This window comes from Chaetodon trifascialis, chromosome 1 (genome assembly GCF_039877785.1).
Source record: "Chaetodon trifascialis isolate fChaTrf1 chromosome 1, fChaTrf1.hap1, whole genome shotgun sequence".
NCBI classification, from domain to species: domain Eukaryota; kingdom Metazoa; phylum Chordata; class Actinopteri; order Chaetodontiformes; family Chaetodontidae; genus Chaetodon; species Chaetodon trifascialis.
The window spans coordinates 7838280-7855222 of NC_092056.1; the positions used below are offsets into that span (position 1 = coordinate 7838280).

At 41.9% G+C, this 16943-nt stretch overlaps 1 protein-coding gene across 1 annotated transcript; it reads right to left on the minus strand.

Moving 5' to 3' along the window:
* Positions 1-902: 902 nt before the first annotated feature.
* slc12a1 (solute carrier family 12 member 1) lies at positions 903-12507 on the minus strand. Its single transcript, XM_070975826.1, has 26 exons — positions 12250-12507; positions 10865-11014; positions 10416-10491; positions 9540-9635; positions 9062-9201; positions 8851-8961; positions 8650-8761; positions 8416-8540; positions 8026-8110; positions 7736-7893; positions 7547-7654; positions 7315-7438; positions 7039-7140; positions 6563-6718; positions 6379-6478; positions 6157-6268; positions 5669-5809; positions 4915-5021; positions 4713-4795; positions 4164-4289; positions 3361-3489; positions 2904-3015; positions 2622-2708; positions 2335-2467; positions 2131-2198; positions 903-2034 (listed from the first exon to the last, which is right to left on the minus strand). Exons 1-26 carry the CDS (start codon positions 12505-12507, stop codon positions 1899-1901), a joined length of 3135 nt encoding a protein of 1044 aa, XP_070831927.1. The 3' UTR covers positions 903-1898.
* Between the last annotated feature and the right edge of the window lie 4436 nt (positions 12508-16943).

Consider the following 16943-nt stretch of genomic DNA (forward strand, 5'->3'; position numbering starts at 1 on the left):
AAGAGGTAACAAACTGAATAAACAGAAAGGGTAAGTATGAATAATGAAGGTATAAGTACAGTATATCAGTGGGACATTATATACAGAATAAGAATCAGATTTATACAGCATGGACAATAGTATAAATGTGAGTATAAGAAAGGATATATAGTTCAGGTAAGTGTATGTACAATGGGGAACTTTTAATATTTATTTTCGTAAGGCATACAGGGTAAGATAAAGCTTTATTTCCTGATACTTAATAGATCTGAAAGACCACAATCAATAACCAAAAGTCATTCAACAACAATTCACCTCACTCATTATGAAATTGGATAATCTGCTTGTAACAATGGTAACAAAATGGAGAACCCCCCCCCCCCCACAAAAAAACCTTTCTTCTCTCTTGAGATTATACACCCAGATCCCAAGTCTTAGATGTCGAGCTCATTACTGCCCTCCATCGGAAAAGCCAGAATCCACATTCAGTGCTCATATTCAGGACGTTCATCTGTGACCTCTAACTCTAAAAACCTTTCAGAAGTTCCTTTGTAGTATCCAGATGACTCTATTTGGCCAGGTTTCCTCAGACCTTGTGACTTTAGAACTGGCCAAAACTCTAAATATCTTGTGTACCACTGTTTTAAACGTTATAATACAGAGACTTTACACTGGTGTGTTATTTTGGAACGACAACCATAGCGTATATATAAGTATAATTGAAAGAACAGTTTCACAAAACTGATTTCAAAACAATTTGATCTTCTAGTATCTCATCACCTAATAAATGACAGAGACAAAAATAAGAACTGCTCAAATTTTTATTCTTTCCTTATTACAGGTAATCACAATTCGATATTTAAATAGAAAGACAGACGATAGGCTAAAATATACAGAAGATTTGGCTTTACAGTTGGTTTTACTTAACTTTCCTTAAACAAAAAGTGTACTGTGATAGTAACATTAACAATATTTAAACAGCATAGTGTTGAGCAGGTAAACAGCTTTATAGTAGCAGTGTATTTTACAATTAGTGAATATCAAAGAATGTTTTAAAAAGAATCAAACCATCCCTAACCTCGTCTTAAAAGAACGGACGCTGTTAATCATTTGTGAAAAGGTTTTTTTTCCTCAGAAATATCCACTAGTGAGTTCAGACATCTTCTATATACATTTATTTAACAGCAGCAGTGTAACCATGAAAGCAGCTTCGTTTCTCTGCCTGAGTTTCTGCCTTTGTTCGATGGACTGATGTGGCTGAGTGAGGAAGACGTGAAGTGATTTCACTTTGTTCTAACCCCATATTATTTCCTTTTGTATACATCTAATAATATCCGAGAATGACATTTTTTCTGTACTTGTCCAGTAGTAGTAGTTGCAAAGGGCCTTAACTTTACCTTGCTCCTAAATTCACATCCATCCACAGAGCGCTCTGAGTGCAGCGCACCGGTTAAATGTTGACACTGGTAGCCATGCGGTGTAGCACAGTATGAGGTTCTCTTGCTGCCAAGCTGGCTGCAGTTTCACACAGTACAAGTCATTGTTTGCCAGATCAAAATGTGCCACAAGCTGTCTTGAAACAGTGCATACCAAAGTTATAAAAACACATTAATGGTAAAATATTAACAAGATTTAGCTGTGACTGAAATTTAGTTTTTATTATGCTGTTGACAACTTTGCCAGCTGACCACTTCTCTTTCTAAAGGTACTTCTCATACAGTATTTCTTGCCCTTGGACTATGAATGTCCTCGTCAGGACTTAGCTAAACATACTTGTGTCATATTGTTGTGTTGGTCTGAAAGACTAAATAACATCAACCAAGGTTCTGGTATGCTTTATGAACATGGTCCGTCATTATGCTGCTACCATTTCTTTCCCTTATAGCTACCTGCACCTTAATGTTTAGCGTGTAAGGTGCTCAGGAGTAGAAAGTAAGCACACTCTTGTGGTTGCCTCTGATGAGCACAGTGGGTGGAAGGTCCTTTGTCAGAATGTCAAGCCAGGCCATGTAGAGGAAGTCAGAGATGGATGCCTTACGAGCGATGGGCATGCTCCTGCAGGGGGTAAAGGGTCCGCAGACTATGTTAGACACTGCTCTGGGTTCAACTTTGCAGCTCAGTGTTATTAAGGCAACTGTTAGTCGTACTTACACAATGATCAGATTGGCCGATTTGGAGTTTTCCCGAAGCAACTCATTCAGTCGCGCCTGGAGGTTCGTCTGTAAAACAGCAGCAGTTGTTGTTTTTTTTTAATGAATTTCAAGCTGATTTTGCTGTTTAATGCTCCACCCCCAAACCAAACTCATACACAGTTTTGTCTGCGCTGTATATGAAGTCTTGAGGTAGTGGTTTTACCTTCTCCTCGAAGGTGCTCAGCTCTTCGTCAGTGATTTTCCAGGGCTGCTCTTTCCGCATGGCTTCGGCCTGAGCCCTGTCTTTAGACTCGTGCAGACGGAAAGGCTTAATCATGTCCTCCAAATCCTTCAAGCTGGAGGAAAATAGATAAGAACATGAGCTGAATGTAGACTATATTTTTATCAAATAATGTGCAGATACTATGAGGTGATTAAATGTTACTATAACTGTTGCACCATCTGGTCTGCTGTCAATGTTAGAACTGAAAAAAAAAAAAAAGCAATTACGTGTCAGAGCCCGGCGGGACATGGATGTCATCAATGACATTGATGTCACTGCAGTTGATTCTGAATTTGTGCAACAGAGACTTCATCCTGCAAGACACATTATCACACTGATTAATTTTCATGTAAATGTTGGCAATTATTTTCAGTTAATGCTAAATAACATCTCCTGTGAATTGATGTTGTTGCCTCATGAATTTTCATTAATTTGCCCAATCTAACTTCCATCCATTAAGCTATAATTGATATTGAGACTGTTTTTCTTTTTTTTTTTTTTTTACTTACTCCTCTTTATCCAGCTCACTGCGTCCAGGCTGCCCTGCGATGAAGATCCTTAATTTACAGTCCTTCCACTTCTTCCTGGTAGTGAGGATGTAGGGGAGCAGCAGGGTAAGACCTGATTGAGGAGAGATGATGTTTTTATTGTAAATCTGGACAGATCAAGCTTTGGCACAGTTGATTATATTATGGTTGTGTGCAACTTCTAATTATATATTAAAAGTAATTATCATTAAGCAGTAATTCATAAGAATGCTATCTCCATCTCTGTGTTTGCATTGATGACTTTTCGTTTACCATCTTTTCCTCTGTTTATTTCTACTGTTTATTTTATTGGTCGTGAGTCAGATTTCTTCAAGCTGCATTTGTCTGCATTAGCATCATGGAGAACGTGACGTGCCTCTGTGCACAGATCTGTTAAAATCTATAGGAGACGGCTGCCTGGGGGGATCCAAAAACCTACCTCCATCGTCAAACAGCCACCACACATCAATGGTGCCTTTGGGCTGTTTCTTCTTGAATTGAGCACTGGCCTCCCTCAGCCTCTCATTCATCTTGGTAACCTGCGGGGGCAGAGGGCTGCTCACTGACACTGAGAAAGAGAGAAACAGATAGGAGAAATGAGAACTGGATGAGCGAGAGGAACAGTAGGAGGGAATGTAATTCATTGAGCGAGCGCGGAGACTTCAGTTGGATGAGAAAACTAGCACAAATCAACATTAAGAGCTGACTCTACATCGGCAGCAACAGCCATCTCTCAGGTTTAATGTTCCAATGAGTGGGATCCAGATTGCATACTAACAACCATCGCAGTCTTGCCAAGATACAGCGCGGTGGTTTGTGTGTGTGTGTGTGTGTGTGTATGTGTGTGTGTGTGTGTGTGTGTGTGTGAGATGTCGAGACAGAGACAGATCGAGAGAGAGGCTGCAAGCACCCTCTGCTGTCTGGGCTAAAGGGCTGCTCTTAAGCGATGCTCTTCAAACTGGAACGAAAGGGACCATATTATTGGATTACACCCTCGGAGACATCTTTAGTGGGAGCGCTTGATTCAATTATATCTCAGTGGGAGTGTGGAGAAGTTTGCAAAACTGATGTGTGTCATTGGCTTCATTCGTTAAATGTATGTTATCTCAGTGGAAATATGAGTGTATGGAGGAGAGAAGGATAGGTACTCATCTTTTGATGCACCCTTTGCTTTAAACAGCTCAGATCGAAGCTTCTCTGAACTGTCAGATAAGATCTTGGCTGAGGAAATAATAATAATACCTCTTGTTGCGAGCACTTGCTGAGACTGCTTCCTGGACTTCCTGAATAGTCCTTTTGATTTCCCTCCGTTCGACATCATCTCATTGTCCAGCTCCTGTTGCTCCTTCATTGCCCTTAGCATCTCATCTGAATGAAGAATCAGAGTTCAAGCTTTTAACAAACACCTTATCCATTTTGTTATACTGTTATTATAAGGATTTCCACAGAGGCACAGTTGTAAACTGATAGTTGTTTTAATATCTTATCTGTTAACTGACCTGACCTTTATGAATCCATTGTAATCTACAGAACAAAGTGCCATGGCTTATCAGCGCTATTTATTATAGTCAGTTACAGTGTGTTATTGTGAGAATACAACTTAACACACTGCAGCAGCAGTAACAATTACTGTTGTTTCTCAGTTCAGGTTGACTTCTACCCTCTCTGTATTTTTATGTCTTGGAAACACATTTACAAATGGCAGTTTGGTTTTTTATACACTGCTAATCTCTCTTGTTTAAAGAGAACTTTAAACTTCCTTTAAAAATTAAAGCACGTCGTCATGCTGACCTTCTGCCTCAACAAAGTGGGACACATCAAGTCCCTGGTCCATCCTCAGTACCACTGTCCCATACTCAAAGTCAAAGGCATCACTGTCAGAAAGGAAGAGAGAATGAGGACACCAGTTCAACACAAAGATCTCCGATCTATGTTTAATTTTTGGGTGTGTTATCTTGTATGGTTACTATGTGTGTGTTTGTTTGTGACTTACTGCAGTATTCCCACATAACTCTGCACTGCCTCTGCGCCTGCAGTCCTCCAGTTTGTCTTGAAGCCCATCATTAATGTGTTAGGCTTTATACGGCCCAGACCAGCGGCCTGTAAAGAAAAGCACCACACTCGTATAAAGATAAAACTCAAAATCAGTTAATTGAAGCAACACAGGCACCACGTTACCCTGTGGTTGTAAATCCCAGAGTCATCGTTAACTGGAGGAGAAAAAGAAATCTCCAAAAAGTTTCAAAGTGTCCTCGACCAGAAGGCCGTGAAGCTGTTTTACTGCCAGAAATTATGACCAGATCACTCAGCAGATCTCACTTTGTCTGCAGGGACTCATCCAGTGCAGTGTTAATCAATTATAGCTTTTAATCTGCCGTGCTGTTTGAAGTAAGCAATCCTGACAATGAACCGGGGCCTTATCTTGAAAGTGCGATAGCTAGAGCCATAAGACTGTTTTCCTGCTCCTCATTAACTCTCTCCTCTTCTTCCTCCTGCACTAATGTCCCATCCAGATCCTTAAGACCGGCCCAGCCCAGAGTCATAACACTGCAATAGATACTTGTTGTGAGGAAGAAATGGGACAATAAAACCTGTTTCTGCAGTGTTTAAATCTGCCATCCACACCTGATCAAAACTCACAGGTTACACATTAATCAGATGGATTTTCCTGGGTTAGTTGGTTTTAGTTTAGTTTTTTTTTTACCATTCAACTGAAGGAAAGTTTTGTAAGTCCTGACTGCACTGACCTGCAGCAGGCTCTCAGCTCCATCCCTGAAGCTCTCACTGGCCACAGGAGTGTAAAAGACCCTGCGCTTTGTCTTGTTGAGCCACAGCTGGTTCTTCTCCATGTTTGCCTTCATCTCCTCCACTGCCTCTGCTTTCGGGCCCTGGAAAGATCACAACATGGAGCTGTATATGAGTGTTTGTGTGAGTGCGTTTGAGATGAAAGAGATCACACATACACCTTTTTCATATTCAGAGGACACAACTGAACCTAGACTTTAGTGTCGGGTATCCAGACAGTTGGCATTTCCCTCATCCATGCTTGATATTCGCTTGAATATCCGCTGCATGTGAAGTCTGCAGTCTCACACAATTTAAACTGTGACGTGCAAATCTTGATTTGAATAGAAGTTTGATATTTAAATAAAGATTTGGGAAAGATGCTATGTGCTGCTTTGGTTATATCCATTCTGTTGCATTTGCAAATAATGACATTCCAGTATAACCTTACCACAAAGACTTCACAGTTCATACAGAGTCCATAGTTCTTAGTGAAGGAGTGAGCTAGGTCTAGGAGAGCTGGTCTGGTCCGTGAAGGACCTGTCATTACTAAGATCTGAGGCCTGAGAAAGAAACAAGAATGTGTTACAATGGCACTCTGTGTTTTAGGATTCAGAAAACGATGTACTGGTTTGAATATGTGCATCCACAGCGATGCGATGCCGACTCTTACCTGAAGTTCTTGACGTGATCCTCGACACCAGACAGAGACAGAGCGTTGCTGACTGCACTCACAAATGGCATTGCCTGCGTGGATGAACCCCAGTTCACATCTTGAGAGAGAAAAGAGTCCCAGGAGGTTAGTTCTGCCATCCAGGCAGCAGGAATGTACTTTCAAGCATGTACACACAGCTCACCTGGCTTCTTGAATTTGACATATATGTAGAGGAGGATTTCAATGGCGTATGTGAGTAGGGCAGCCCACCAGTTGATGACAAACATGACAGCACAGCAGAGCAATGCGCCCAACAGGGATAGCCACATGTTGTAGTATTTATATGCTGGTCTCCAACCTGGGAAAGCATGAAAGAAGAGAGACCACTTTTAGAAACTGCAGACTGCTGGACAAGTGTTGGGAAACACAATGTACAGAAAGAAAGCCCATTTACAGTGATATATAGTGCTGAGTCTTGAAATCTTGCTTTGAATTTAAAACGCATCAAAATCTAATTATCTAATGCAACTCAGTTTGTCCGAGGAAATGTCTTAAATCAGGTCCTTATTGTAATAGTGCCGCTTTCCAATCAATTCACAGTCACTTATACATGTAGAATTACGTCAGCCAAGTGCCAAAAGTTTTCATTTAGAAGCTACTTTGTCTGCAGAGACCCACCTGGAGACTTGGCATAGGAGGCAAGGAAGCAGGAGAAATTGATGAGAGCGTAAGATGCCAGGAAGAAGTTTGAGATGATAGGAGCGATGGTGTTGAGTTCACCTACGGAGACAAAAAAAAAAAAAAAACCCTCATCACCTCAGACTCAATACATAAAAGATATGACAGCAGTAAACAGACCATTAGCATACTTGGTTCATTTGAAGCCCAAAATGATTTTGTTTTAATTTGTTGTAAAGATGTTGGGACCACGCCATAATAAACAGCTGAACTGACCAATGAGAATGAAGGCCACAGAAATGAAAAATGTGAGGACGTAGCCACGGATTGGCTCGTTGTTCTTGCCATATCCTTTGGCAAAGAAGTGCAGGATCTTGAAGATGTTGTCTTGGCACAGTGCCTGAGGAGACGCAGAGCTGAAGTTAGAAAAGCTTTTTTTGTTTGTTTCTTGCAGTAACTCAGAGCAATAATCTAGCTGTATCTCAGTGCTCTGCAGTGAGCTGCTGACCTGGAAGACTTTGGGTGCACTGACGAGGGAAGCCAGAGCTGAAGAAAGCGTGGCTGAGAAGGTTCCAGCAGTGATGAGGTGACCAAACCCAGACACCAAGGTCATGACCTGAGGAAGTGAGGAGAAGAGAGCATTAGAGATGAAAAAAGCTCATCCTCTGTGCAGGTTTGAGCTTTAAAGGCAGCGTACCTGATTGTTGTTCATCAAGCCAAATTTGCATGATTCTACTGCGCAGGAAGAGAAATTGTAGCCGAGCTCACAAGCAGCTTCTGCTGGACCAGTGCACGGTACTCCAGGAGTAACGAGGTCAGTTAAGTTTCCGGTGGCATCACGGACAACAGTAGCAGCTGATCAGTTAGAGAGAAGGACGGATGCATTGATTAGGATTTTTTAAGACTAAAAGCCAACCTCATCTGAATCTGATGTTAAGTTGGTAAAGTTTCTCACTGGAGATGCATTTCATGGATTACTGTACTTACAGACACAGATAGCCACAGCCAGGTAAGTGACACCAGTTATCAGGATGGCCAGCAAGGTACCTTTAGGTATGGCTGCCTGGGGATCCTGTAAGACAACAAAAAAAAGTGAAAAAGTTGGTGACTATTGGTTGGTGACAGTGATTATGAAGAAACCTGTTTCTGTAATTGAGATATATTCAAACATGTAGATAATAAAATAAACTCAGGTACTGCTGCTGTTGATGCTATCTCATGATTCACTCGATGTAAAAAGCACAAAAAATGCAGTGGCTCATTTACTTTTAATACTTTTAAGCTCCTCCGGCCTTTTCCGTAGAAACCTATGTACCATAGTAGCTCATGATTCATATGCATGGCTCTTATGCAAAGACGTCTGAATGAGAAAATTACCCGCAAGTCGCCAGAGATGTTTGCTCCAGCCAGGATCCCGGTTGCAGCGGGGAAAAAGATTGAAAACAGTGTAAAGAACGTTTCACTTCGAAAATCTGGACCAAAATTCTCCAAGAAGATTTTCGCTGTGAAAAGGAGAGTGAGAAAGAAAATGAGGTGAGTGAGTCGTCTTCGCATTTTTGATTCTATTGTTTTTGTAGTGAGGGTTTGCTTGCTTTGGAGTGGGTGTCTTACAGTCATAATTGAAGATGCCTTGGGCTTTCTTTTCAGCGGTTGCAGGAATGAATGTTCCTACAAATACGTTCACTATGGCCGCCAGCAGGATAACGAGCAGGACTAGCTGTGCCTGTGGGGACAGAATAATTCAGTTATTGAAAGTTATGGCCGGACGTTTTATCAGATTGGCAAACAACCAGCATGATGTTCATCTCTCACCTTGGCTTCCCATTCCATTCCAGCAACTGATATGGCCAACAGCAACACCACCGTAATGCATCCAATGATCCTGATGTCATTTAATTCATCCACCATGAGGGAAGCGTGCTCCTGAGTGCGACAGAAGAAGCACGGGTGAGTGTACGGTCAAATATCTCATTATATTACACATTTCCTCATAGGGTCAGCTGATTATTAAAGCATCACACACCTTGAGCAAATCGACCACGGTCTCAGCAAATCCCACCACGTACATGGCCACAGCCACTGCGTTGGCGAGGGCAAAAATGAGACCAATTGACCCGCCAAATTCTGGTCCCAAACTGCGAGATATCAAGTAGTATGCTCCTCCTGAAGTGACAAAAACAGGCACGCACATACATACAGTAGTGGATGATTAATCATCACATCACTGATTCATTGATTTAATGTCAGGAACACTTAAGGTGGCTGTAAAACAGAGAAAAGGCTTCAAGAGATGACATTCAGGTGCAGTTTTGAGCCGTGTGTCTTTATCTACACAGAGTGTCCTCCTGGTCTTTTCATTCTCTCAATAAAGATTTTATGTCAGGAGGAGTGTGCGCTATCTCAGGATGTACGCATTCATAAATAATGTTTAAACAGTTGGTGCCGGCTGCAGTGTTATGAAAGGTTGAATTCACAGCACTGCTGCTTGTGAGATGTCTTACCTCCTCTGACCACACCATTAGTACAGATGGCAGACATGGAAAGGCAAGTGATGGTGGTGACCACACAGCTGAGAATAATAATCACACTTCCCAGACCTGCGATGCACACAGATGACAGTTCAGAATAATTGTTTTTCAACGACAGTTTACCCAGCCATTATATTTAAGTGGTAAGCTGTAAAGCTTTCTTATTGTGAAATGAAGCCCCCCCTCCCCGCAGTCACCTTTCAACACAGAGAGAGTCAAAAGTCCCAGAAAGGCCTGGGGGCTCTAAGTTCCTGCTGTACCTGCCCTCTCTACTGCCTGCAGCTTTTTTTCTGCTTCTCAAAACCATTTAGTTACGCCGCCTGAACAGAAGCTGCTGCCGATCGATAGCTTCTTAAACAATGAACACACTCATGAAGCCATTCACACACTTTCCCCTTTTCTCTCTGCCTCTCCCTCTCCCTCTCTTCCTCTCACACACATAGTTCATCAAGGTTTGGCTCTCAGAATAAACCCTCAGCAAGTTTAGATCATTATGGGACCTCAGGAAGGAATCTGCCCCAGTTCACTCACTCCCTGCTAATGAGCAGGGGACTATATAATCCTTTACTTGTCTCTATAGTTCCAAGAATCACTGGTAACAGCACCCTCATTTCTAAAATCACACAGGGTGTAGGATGTGTCTTGTTTGCATTCACTGATGGAGACAGGCTGGGCTGAACGGTTGCCTCACTCAAGTCAAGTGTATTTATCACATAAAATCAGGAGGGCGCCAACCTATCCTGAGCTGTGCAAGAAGAAAAGGACCCTACCACCCCCCAAAACAATTCAACAAATAAAGTATGTGTGCTTAGTCATTCTGCACGTCCCATCTGACCCGCATGTACTCACCCCAGCCCGAGTGACCAAAAATCCAGGACAGACGGATGAACAACATGACACCCCAGATGTTGAGCATGCATCTCACCTGTGGAAGAGAAGATCAATTTAAGTTGAAACCATCCAGCGCGAGTCATGATTTCTTATTAAGTGGGGGAGAGAAATACGGTGATGTTAATGAGGTGCTTACTTTAGCGTATAGATTTATATAGAAATGACAAACTGCAACATTTGTAACTTGATTAAAAAAACCTTTTAAAAAAGCACTAAACATTTTTTAGCTTCGTGCCAGCAACACTGATGCGAACGTAAATCACTCCCAGACTCGGGCCTTGAAAGCCCCAATTGGCCCCGCTGTGCTCTCGAGACACATGGAGTCTCCTCTTGCCAGGTCACAGTTATGCAGAGTGACCCTGCCTCTATAAAGCAGAGGGAGCCCGTCATTACCCAACATAACTCACCAGGACGCCTCTTATCCAGCCAAACTTTACTCCTCCTTTGGGGGGGTCATTGGGAACGGCAGACTCCAGATCATCAGAGGGGGTCTCATTGCTCCCCTCGCTCCCCTCGTTATCGTCCTCCACGGTGTCTGGCACATCGATCGCTCCATTCTGGTGGGAAAATGTAGAGGCAAATATAAGGGAAAGGAACATGAACAGGATCTTAAACATATTCACAATGCTTGTGCTTTTGGCATTTTTGATGCAAAGGGGCGACATTGTGCATTTTCTGTCCTCTCATCTGCCTTCATGCAGCCATGTTTGTTTGGCTTTCTCCTGCATCGGGGAGAGGACACCATGGTGGTTCGTCTTGGATGAAGATTGATAAAGCGTTTGCAGAGACATCACTCTGCCGTGAGTGTGTCCCTGTAAACTGCTGAGAAAAATGGAGAGAACAAGACAAACCTAATCTTAACTTTCCATGAAGATGAATCCTGACTGTCCCGCCTGACACTGACTGCATGCCCTGATATCTGATTCAGAGAGGCCATTCAGATGGGTTTAATTTCCATTCACTGAAAGAAAGGTTTTTTTGATTGTAGCAAACTATCCTACTGAGTGCAATTAGACCATTTAAAACATTGTGTTTGGGTCCTTCATTCCAAGTGTTGACAGCAGCAACGTTCAGCGTACCATAGACTCAGACTGCGAGTCAGCTGCATTCAGTCTTCTGTATTCCTAGACGAATTGCTGGTTTTAAGATCTCTCTGTCAAGGTGCTGGTGATTGGATGATAGATGGCCTCACACACTCACACTATGCCTTGCAATCTGTCTAATTTCATTCATTTTCTGCCAGGGAACTCTTCCTGCTTTTGTCAGTTCAGAAGTGCTAATCTAGTTCAACCTATAAAACTCCAGTGACCTACAGCCTCATTTCTTTTGCAACACAGAGCAGTATAACTGCCTTGTAAAAAACACTAAAATCTCTTAAGTGTGTGAAGTTTGACAATTGCTGTTGTGTCCCAGAAATAACTCTCAGTTTCTTTTTTAGGTTCACAAAGACAAGTCTTTAATGACCGAACTGTGGACAGTGAAAGTGATGATGCTTGAATGATTAAACAACCATAAAATATTTCATTTCACTCAGTTTGGGGTCTTTGACCCGGGTGAACGGCCTGTGTTGCTCAGGAGCAGAACAAAGACTGCAGTTACAGAGTCAGAGACTTGAATTTCAGACACAGGGAGGAAAACAGGTGCAAAACACTTTCTGCAGAAGGTGAGCTGAAGGACAAACATGAGGAATAGAAGAGGACAAGGTGTGCGGACTGTGTGTTACAGGGAAAAAGAAAGTGAATAAGTTTTATATCGTCCACGCTCGCTCATTCACAGACATACACGTGCTCACCTTCTGAAATACGTCGTGGAGCTCCTGCAGGGATGGACGCACAGCCCGGTGACCACTCATGCTGCCTGCATTGCGATAGAAGTCAATGTGGGGCAGTCGGTCCAGAGTGTCATGACCAAAGGCACTGATCACCGATGGTCGGACCATCCGGTGGTCCCCATTAGCGCGATTGGTCTCCTCATAGACCGGAGGTTCATCCAGAGTGGAATCATAAGCGGGGTTAACATGCTCCCTTCCGTTTGACTTGAACCTCTCCATCAGGAATGCTGGAGGAGATTCTCAGATTATAAACAGTCGAGGATAAAACAGCAGTGCGCTTTAGGTGTTAAGTCTTCAGTCATTCAGCAGTGTTAGAAAAGAGGAGAACACTGCATCAACCAGTCGGGTTATCCTTGTTTGCTGATATATAGACTCAACTAGGATTAGATCTATGGAGATCTCTTTTGCCGCTCTGAGCTTCTTGTGTTTAAGCTCGGTTTGTCTCAGATGTCCTACCTTTATACTCTGCAACCCAGGGTCATATGCTGCCTTGCAGCTATTGGCCAACTCTTTGGATCAACCCTCAGAAAACTGACAGAGGGGTGTCAGATATGTCCTTGCTCCATTCTAGGGGACACAAAGGCATTGCTTAACGATTAACCAAGTCATAAACGCCAAACGAGAGATAAGGGCGCTCATAGCCTGAGTTATGGAGAATTGATTACTAATATTATTGTCTGAAGTGCAACGCAACGGCACATGTTGTTCTGTTGCTGAAGTTTATGGGGCTATGGATAGTGTTTCCTCAGACGTGTGAGCCCTTTGGATGAATCATCGGGAAACATCCACATGAAAGTGCTTAGAAGGAGAAGGCTAATACAACAATGCAGGAAAAGTTTCAAGGTCACAGACGCTTTATGGTGTCCTTGACTGTGGCAGAAAAAATTAATAAAGTAATATGGGAAGGTGGAAGAATATTAATTTCATGACAAATATAAAAGAATGGGATATAATCAATACAACTAGCGGGATTACTCAATGTAAGAGTGATACTGGATTGAATAAATGTTTTCTCTAATGATTCTCTTTGCCACAAAGTTGGCGGGAGCGCAGAAGACGTGGCCGTATTTAAGAGTGAAATGAGAGTTAATATGAGACCATGAATTACAGGAACATGCCCGAGGCCCTTCTCTATAGCCACGTGACTTCCAAAGTACCTTTAAAAGACCTCTTAACAGGTAAACTTCCTTATTACTGATACACCACAGTGATTTATGCACACAGTGAAAGGCAGGCTAATGACTCTAAATCTGACCTTGGCTGTATTGCAGGCGGAGAAAAATAACTCCAGCTCGTGTTTTTATGTGCAGATTGAAAGGAAGCGATCAATTGCACAATATGTATCAGGTTCAGAACACAGGGACTCAAAGCTGTTTGGATTTTCTACTGGAATTATACTGACTGAGTCATGCCGAGGACAGAAAAATTTCCACCTGGAATGTAGTAACTGCGGCAATGAAAGCCTCCCTCCCTCCGCCTCACTGCTCTGTCTAAATAAGACGGCAACAGGTATTTTTAACTGGTAATGGTGATGTTAATCCTCAGCTTTGTGTTGCATGTTTGTTGTCAGATGTAGAGTTTATTTTGGACACAGCGTGGTTTTTGCAGTTGTCTCAGTGCAGTTAGAGATCCTCGGCCCCTGCTGCCTCTCCCTGGACTTGAGATTAAGGTGATTCCTTTTTATTATCAATGCTGCAAGACTTTCGTCTGCCGTGCTTGAGTAAATTCAGAGTATGCAGTGCTCCTCGGAGAACTGTTGAGCCTATGTGCCGGGTCCGTGGCCGCAGGTGCATGTGCTCCAATTTGTATAGAACAACAAAATCTGCACTTTAGGTAATGTCCAAAGGGCTCATAAGAGGCAGGAAAAAATCCATGTGTAGCATCAAACCTTGCCCCGCTCACTGCAATGAGAAAAAAGTGCCGATACCAGCAGACAGGATTCCTGATACGACACCTTAAAGGGCGGCAATAAATAAAGGAGTGGGTAAACCTTGTAGTTCATCCCAGCTTTAAATACTCCCATCAGGCCTGCTAATTATATCTGCCAATCAGAATTTAAATGAAATATCTCCATTAAAACATGATCTACTATGTATGCTTTGTTATAAACTTATTGAACAATGTGGATGTTAAACTGAGATCATCATGGAATTATTTTTATCATCTGATCTCATCCCGCAGAGACCAAATCAAATAATCCCTAAATAGAACAAGAAGAACACAAACTAGCTACCCCATACAGTAAAACATGTGGGTGTATTAAACAGATTGCACTGAACTGTCCCACAGTCTGGACTCAGAGCTGTCAGAGCTGCTGGACTGTGGCCCGCTGTCACAGGCAAATCCAGGATTTAAAGCAGCTTTTAAAATGTTTGTTTATTTTCAATAATCATGAATATTCAAATTTTAAAAAAAATTAAATACTCTCCCGCGTTAAGTTCTCTTGTGTGTGTTCTAAATGAAAATATCAGTCTTAGGTTGATCCTATTTTGTGCTGAATTGGTCATTTTGAGCGTTAAGATCAATTGCTTATTGAAAAAAATAATATATTTATGTTGTTTTTATTCGGAAGAAACTAAATTTGCAATTAACTTACAAAAGAATAACAAAGAACAGAGTGGATCAAGTGCAATTTTGAATAAATATCTAGCATGACACTGTGTAAAAGTACATAAAAACAGAATGTAATCATTAGCAAACGAACTGCCTTCACCTACAGCGGTGCTCCTGAGCTCACGTAGTCATATCCTTCATACAGTCATGTGTTCACAAAGTGTTGAACCTTGCTCCATTCTCGCTTGTGAACATCTGAGCCTTTCCAGGGTGCACCTTTCAAACCCGATCATCATACTCTCACCTGTTAGCAATGAACCTGTTTACCTGTGGAATGATCCAAACAGGTGTTTTTGGTGCATTCCACATCTTTCCCAGTCTTTAGCTGCTCCTGTCCCAACGTGTTTCGAAACATGTTGCTGCATCAAACTCAGAATAAGCACGCATTTGCAAAAAATCAATGAATTTGATGAGGTAAAAGATAAAATATATTGTCTTTGTACTGTTTTCATTTGAGTACATGGCGGGAAAAAAAGTTAAATATATCCTCCCAATCGGTTTAATTTATGTTTGACAGGGCCAGAGTTTTTTTTAATCAGGCTTGTAAATTATTAAACATAATGCCTTTATAATCATTATTAACTGTTATAAAACATAAATGTATGTCATGCAAGGTAATCATTGATCTTTCCATTCATGCAGGCTTCTAGAGGTGCTCAGTGTGTTTAAGTCTAAAATCCAACAGCTCAGGCTTCAGATCTGATTTAAGATGTCAAGCTGGCTCCAGCTAATGTCAGAACACCAGTCAACTCGTGAAGGCATTTGAGGAGCAGAAATAAGTTCTTGTCACCTTGGTCAATATCTGCAGCAGCAGCAGCAGCAGCAGCAGCAGCAGCAGCAGCAGCAGCAGCAGCAGCAGCAGCAGCAGAGTTCTCCACTACAGCTGGTGAGAAACTGTATTTATATAGTGTGAATAAAAAAAGTAACTTAAAACCCAAAGCATGAAATACAGCCTTTTTTCATTAAAAGAAAACAACACATTGTCTATAATATATTACTAATTTTGGAAATCACTGCACTGATGAAATAACTGTTTGTGTATTATTACAGCACTTTCAGAGCTGTGTGTGTTGGTTTGGTAACAGACAGACGATTGTATCTCCTGATCTTATCACAATAAATCAAGGACGCAGCTTTTGAGGTCCGAAGACCAATAGCAATAAAACAGATAATTGATAATCAGCAAAAGCTAAGGTTCACTATTCAGCTGACTCATAGGTCCCATATGTAATAAGGATTTTGTAAGCACTCAGATCCTGTTTTCTCCAAATCCCAAGTTACATTAGTGTCCAAATTATTTCTGTATCCCTTACTGAAGGAAAGCAGCAGAGGATTATATTCCAAATCATTTTGATTATTCCTGATATCCGTTTGCAGTTGCACGCTGGAGGGGGTGGGGGGTGGGGGGGTGGCTTGAAATATGCTCAGTGTTCCAGGAAATGTAGGCCTCGTTTGAAATGTTTCCTCATAATTTTTCACCTTGTATGCAAAGATGAGGTTAGCTGTCTCAGCCTTTGCTCCAATCAAAGAAGAGAAAGTGATTTATGGTATTTTACATAAACTTCAGACAACATACAACCTGACTGCACACTGAGATACGAAAATACAATGGAAGGCAGACACATTTGTTAAAATTTGATAGATTTTTAGTGCTTGTTACTAAGCGGGTTAGTTTTTCCTCTAAGGTTAGTGGGCTTGTAGGCTGAAGAGGAAAAGGGCAGTGTTTTTTTCCATAGATTTTAGATAAGGATGTCACTTAGGTGACAGAGATAATGGTGCAATAATGATTGCATTCCTGACGGGTGATGTGGTGGACTGGCCCCCGACTGTGAACTGGCCGCAGAAGGAAAAGCTGGAAAGGCTCTGCAGATCAAGACTTGCCTTATCACCACAAGTCTGTCAATGAATGCATGTGTGAATTGCTTCCTGCCGCTGCAGTAGCCCCTGTCTGTCTCTGGACCATGCATGTGCATAACCGCACATCATAATGCTCTCTACGAGAAATCTCCTCCTACCTGCATTATTTTTAATACATATATCAA

Coding starts and splice junctions, on each gene's coding strand:
- slc12a1 (XM_070975826.1), bottom strand. CDS start 12,507: ATGGAGAGGTTCAAGTCAAACGGAAGGGAGCATGTTAACCCCGCTTAT. Junction 9,636..10,415: donor TTTTGGTCACTCGGGCTGGG/GTGAGTACATGC, acceptor TGTGCATCGCAG/GTCTGGGAAGTGTGATTATT. Junction 5,022..5,668: donor GAGCTGAGAGCCTGCTGCAG/GTCAGTGCAGTC, acceptor TTTTCTTTACAG/GCCGCTGGTCTGGGCCGTAT.